A 5257-nucleotide genomic window follows, 5' to 3' on the forward strand; every position below is an offset into this window, starting at 1 on the left:
CCCCCACCAGCCCCTCCCCCAGCCCTGTATACCCCCACTAGTCCCCTCCAGCCCCTCCCCCAGCCCTAGCACCCCCATTTTTCTAGTGTCCCTGTGAGCAGCCTGTCCCCACGGCACCTGGTCCCGGTGCTCACCTGGTAGGGGCCCTCGGGGGCTGGATCCTGGGCGCTGGGCGGGGAGCAAGGCTCACTGCCTGCTGTGGGGGTCGCCACAGCAGCATCTGCATCCGCATCTCCAGAGCCGGCAGGCGCCTGTGCCTGGAGCTCAGCCTGGGGTTCAAGCTCCCCAGGCTGGGGCTGAAGGCCCGTAGAAGCGGGTGGAGAGGCCTGCCCGCGGCTAGCACAGATCCCTTCAGCCAGAGCCGTCAAGGTTAGAGCCCCCACAGGGGCTCCCCGGCTCCTGCCCCGGGCCCACACACCCCCAGCCATGGTGCGGCCCCAGCGCCTGCCCTGCTCCTCCAGGAAGTAGTATCCAGGTCTGACCTAGAAGCCAGCCCTGGGCGAGCCCGTGGACCAGCGCAGTGGCGTGCGTGTGTGGGTGGGTGCTGGCGTGTATGAGTGTATGGGCTTGTGTCAGGAGTGCTGAGAAAACACAGAGGTGTCTTGGCTCGGGCTGGGCCCTCAGGCCCCCTGCCAGAGCCGTGTGGCCAGCCCGAGTCCTGAGCCTACCAGAGCGAGTAAAGTGAGAGGATGCCTTTTGCTGGGGGTCCAGGGCCTCTGTGGACAGGGGCGGAGCTGGCTCCCTGCATTCCAGCACAGCAGGACGTCTGTGTGTGGGGCATGGCTGGGTGCCCCTGGCACCCCGGAGCTGAGGGCAGCGCTGCCTCTCCCACTCTCAGGGTCCCTGCTGCAGAGGCGGGCCCTCCTGGGACTTGGCGTCACCCCCCCAAATTGTCCCACAGGTGAGTGCATCTCTCCAGGCTCCTCCCCCAGGCTGGCCTGCCGGGCCTGTGCCCTAAATCCCCACCCCGCATCCTCACCCAGTCATACAACAGGCACTGCCCAGCCCTGGACCAGAGGAGCTGGACAGGCTGGTCTGGTGGGATATCTGAGCAGCGGAAGTGCTCTGGAAGGGAAACACCAGACAGGTGACACCCCCCCACTCGACTGTATATGTGCCTCAGGTTGTGTAGAGGCCCCACGCCCCCACTGCCGCCTGGCACACCTACTACCTCCCTCCTGAGCAGTCCCTCTGGAGTCCAAGGTCACTAGCTTGCTACACAGAGTTGGGAACAACTCTCACAGAGCCCCAGCCTTCCTCCCCCTTAGATGGCCACTCAGCAGCTTAGCAGCTGAGGCCCAAGGCCAGGCCCAGCTGACCTGTGACAGATGCCGGGGTCACACAGGCCTCGCAATGTCAATGGCAGGGGACATGTCGATTCTGCTGTTTGGTATATCTCACTAGCTGCTGGCTCACGCCTGTCATCCCAGCTACTCAGGAGGCTGAGATCTGAGGATCACGGTTCAAAGCCAGCTGGGCAGGAAAAGCCATGAGACTCTTATCTCCATTTAACCACTAAAAACCTTAAATGGAGCTGTGGCTCAAGTGGTAAAGTGCTAGCCTTGAGCCAAAAAGCTCAGGGACAGCGCCCAGGCCCTGAGTTCAAGCTGACCCACTGGCATGCGCTCTCTCCCTCCCCTCCCCCATCTCTAGTCCCAGGACAGTGCCCTCAGCAGGTGTGGGAACCCATGTCTGCAGCTGCCGGTGCAAAGGTCTGAGAGACTCCAGGACCACCAGACAAAGGCTCTGGGCTCTGCAGAGGCGGAAGTGCTCACACCACTGCAGGAGAGTAAAGGGCAAGAAGGAGAGACTGCGCAGGACCCAGAGTTGGCACAGGCTGAGGGGAGAGGTGGGTGCAGCGTGAGTGGTCACCCCTGGGCCACGCCTGCTACTCCACCCACCCCGCTCTGGCGGGGAGGCCTCCCCCGCCAGCTTCTCCAGCTTAGGGCGGACCTGTGGTCAGAGCCTAGATCCCTCCAGAACCTGGCTACTTCGCTGTATTCCTGACTCCGGTCCAGGGACCCAGGCGAACAAATGACACATGACAAGTTGTGGGGACAGTGAGTGACTTGTTTCCAGCCAGTCCCCACCCTGCAACAGTCACGGGGCCCCTCTAGCGCTCAGACGGTCCACCAGGGCCCGCAGCTGCTCAGACAGTGCAACCTGCAGAGAGGGAGGCTGGGGTTAGTGGGCACGCCGGGCACGCCGGGCACGCCGGGCACACGGGCCGGGCCCACCTGCTGGTCTTCTGCCTACCTGGTACGGAGCAGGGCTCTGCAGCTGCTTGTGGGCAGGGCTGAGGCGGTTCAAGGACCACTGGGCAAAGGCTCGGGACTCTGCGAGAGACGGGAGGGGCTCACACAGCTGCGGGAGAGGGGAGGCAGAGGTGAGGAGGATGTTAGGGCCGAGGCGCAGCTGAGGCTGGAGGTGCGGGAGGTGCGGAGCGGCACCTGTCCCTTGTGCAGCCAGCGTCGCAGCAGTGGCTCCACCCGCGCTGGCTTCACAGTGCAGGGGTCTCGGGCCCCTAAAGGCCAAACCTTTAGCTCCTTCTCAGCCTGGGGTGGGGGCTCTTCTGCCAACTGCAGCACGTCCAGCAGCAGAAAGCCTGCAGAGGTGGAGGGCCAGGGTCACTGTGGGGAGCCCCAGGGCCTCGAGCAGGCTGAGGGCCAGGAGAGGGCTCACCCGCAGAGTCCAGGAGCCGGAAGGCAGCCTTGCTTCCAGGCAGTGTCTGCTTCTCAGGCTCTTCTGTCAGCTTCATTCGAGGCTGGCCTCCCACAGACACCAGCTGCAGGAGGAGGAGGAGGATGGGGACCCCCGTGCCCCGCCTCGGACCCCAGACCCGCCCACCAGGGTCCAGATTCAGTCCTCACCTTGTAGACACAGCCCAGGGAAGGCTGCCGGGGACAGGTGACCAAGCTGGTGCCAATGCCAAAGGCGTTCACCTCAGTGCCCTGCTTGGAAAGGAGGGGCGCCCAGCTCAGGCAGACCTTCAGGGCCCTGGGCTCTCCACCCCCCCCCGCCCTCCCCTCCTCCCACCCGCTGCCCTCCCCTACATCCTCCCCTCCCCCTGCCCTCCCTCCACACCACCTCCTGGGCCAGTCGGGCCAGCTCCTCCTCATCAATGTTGTTGCTGACAGTAATAGGGATGAACTCCAGCCAGGGCACCTGGAACCTGCACACAGGGGGTTCTGGATTCGCCTTGGTCCCCTCCTCTCCTCCCCACACCAAACCCTTTGCTTTGGAGCCCCCGGTGGCGCCTCAGCCCCCACTTCCTTCCAGCCTTGGCCTTTGACCCCTAAAGCCCTGGCTGTGCTGAGGGCGCTGTGGCTCACTTCCCCTGCCCACTACCGGCTTCAGCCTGTGCTTTCTAGCCTTGAACCCTCGGAGGAAGAGGGGGCTCACCGCGTGGCAGTGGTCCGAAACACCGCACGGATCTCTTGAGCTTGCTGAAGTAAGTCACCGCTGTCCAGCCTCACGCCCACTGCCCGGTAGCCCAGCTCCCCCAGGGCCAGGGCCACGCCCAGGAAGTTGGGAAGACCGCTCCTGCAGGCGCAGACAAGGGTGAGAGACCCCGGCTGCCGCCAGGGCCCCTGGGAGAATGCCTGCGGTTACCTCTGCACACTGTAGGAGTCCAGCAGGCCCTGGAAGGCCCGGGGAAAGGCCAGAGCATAGGCCACGAACGCCGCCCGCTCCCCAGGGTGTGGCTCCTGCATGCCCAGCCCCAGGTGGGCACACACGCGCTCCAGCCACACCTTCACACTGGTGGTCAGGTCCACCCTCGGGCCTGTACCAATAGCTGGAGCCAACATCTGTGAAATGGGGCCAGGGAAAGATAGACTCAATAGTGAGCCACGTGGGACCCAGGAATGGCCAATATACCCTGGCCCGAGGGCAAAGGCAGTGAGTGCTGTCCCGTGCCAGCCTCCAGGCCCTGGCCACCTGATCAGAGCAGCTGCCGCAGCTGCGCACACTTGGCCCAGCTCCCCCTGCCTGGGTCCCAGACTTCTCTTGTACAGACAGGGTGTTTGCAAACAGGCACTGACCGGGTCCGGGGGCACCTCACTGCCCAAAAATGATGTGATGAAAGAGTGGGCCAGGGTGCCCGCCACCGGCACACCCCGCAGCTGCCCAGCCAGCGTGTTACTGCTGCTGTCGAACCCTGCAGGGAAGGCAGGCCAGCTAGGGTGGGATCGGTGAGGGAGGGCTTCCCTCCCTCTCTCCCCTCCCACCCTGGACTGGCCCTCAGGCCCTCACCGCCCAGGTAACTGTAGGTGGACGCTGTGAGGCCGCCATCGGGGCCCTGAGCCCGGCGCAGGCCGAACTCCATCAGCCGCTTATTGGGCCCGGCAATCAGGCGAAGCCGAGCTGCGTTGGTGGCCACCAGGCTGTGGGAGTGAGAGTGAAGCCACTGGACACCAGGCCCTCCTCCAGGCCCTTGTGGTGCATGGTCCTGTCCCCTGGAGGAGCCCCTTGCCCTCCCCCACACCCCATTCCCCTCTGGGAGATCCGGTCCCGGCCCACCTGGCGTAGCTGACCAGACAGAGCAGCGGGGTCTCCAGCAACTGCACCAAAAGGAGAGGCCCAGACACCTGCAGCAGGGGCACCTGGGAAAGGACGGTCAGAGGCCAGCACGGCCAGCGCACCCCTCCCTGCCCCCACCCCTTGCCCTGAACTCACCCCCGGAAAGGCCAGGGAGCCCTCGGGCAGAGCCCGCAGAGTCACCCCCGAGCAGTCGAGGGTTCGAAGGTGTTCGAAGAACGCGGGATCAGTATCTGGGGGCAGCACGGATGCCAGGAACTGCACATCTGGGGACAACAAAGCACCAGTGGAATTTGGAAAGTGGGGCCTCGCGGGTCTGGGGTTGCCCTGGACTGGGAGCATGTTGGGGACCAGCCCGGAGTGGATCGTCGTGGGGGCCCGAGTCCGTGGGAACGCCCCCAGGGTCACAAGGGTCTCACGGGAGTGAGTTCTGGGGATGTCAGGGATCTCCCTCGGGGCGTGGTCTCCCGGGTTGGGCGGGGTCTGGGGGGAATGGGGGGGGCTCCCTGGGCTGCGCAGGGTCTCCCGGGTTGGGCGGGGTCTCCCGGAGCAGGCCGCACCGCACCCGCGTCCCGCAGGCAGAAGGTGCGCAGGAAGCGCAGACAGTCCCGCAGGCCGGCGGCCAGGGCGAAAGCGCCGCCGAACGGGCAGCGGCGGAAGAAGAGCTCGAACTCGGCGTGGTCGCGCGCCCGGCCCGCGCGCCAGTAGCCCAGCGCCA

The 5257-nt window shown here is 65.4% G+C and overlaps 2 protein-coding genes across 2 annotated transcripts in view; both read right to left on the reverse strand.

Annotated features, from left to right (window-relative positions):
- Mroh6 (maestro heat-like repeat family member 6) overlaps positions 1–428 on the reverse strand; it is a 24935-nt gene extending 24507 nt beyond the window's left edge. The window contains exon 1 of the mRNA XM_013033832.1: positions 135–428. Coding sequence (XP_012889286.1) covers positions 135–428 — 294 coding nt within the window. The remainder of the gene's footprint in view (positions 1–134) is intronic.
- Positions 429–2055: 1627 nt separating this feature from the next.
- The window catches only part of Naprt (nicotinate phosphoribosyltransferase), a 3460-nt gene continuing 258 nt past the window's right edge, over positions 2056–5257 (reverse strand). Inside the window, exons 2-14 of the mRNA XM_013033833.1 lie at positions 5105–5254; positions 4678–4805; positions 4522–4604; positions 4255–4385; positions 4044–4159; positions 3613–3809; positions 3403–3543; positions 3088–3172; positions 2871–2951; positions 2683–2785; positions 2451–2605; positions 2257–2364; positions 2056–2163 (exon numbers count right to left, since the gene is read on the reverse strand). Coding sequence (XP_012889287.1) covers positions 2101–2163; positions 2257–2364; positions 2451–2605; positions 2683–2785; positions 2871–2951; positions 3088–3172; positions 3403–3543; positions 3613–3809; positions 4044–4159; positions 4255–4385; positions 4522–4604; positions 4678–4805; positions 5105–5254 — 1541 coding nt within the window. The 3' untranslated portion in view covers positions 2056–2100. The remainder of the gene's footprint in view (positions 2164–2256; positions 2365–2450; positions 2606–2682; positions 2786–2870; positions 2952–3087; positions 3173–3402; positions 3544–3612; positions 3810–4043; positions 4160–4254; positions 4386–4521; positions 4605–4677; positions 4806–5104; positions 5255–5257) is intronic.

Source organism: Dipodomys ordii, unplaced genomic scaffold (genome assembly GCF_000151885.1).
Source record: "Dipodomys ordii isolate 6190 unplaced genomic scaffold, Dord_2.0 Scaffold179, whole genome shotgun sequence".
NCBI classification, from domain to species: Eukaryota; Metazoa; Chordata; class Mammalia; order Rodentia; family Heteromyidae; genus Dipodomys; species Dipodomys ordii.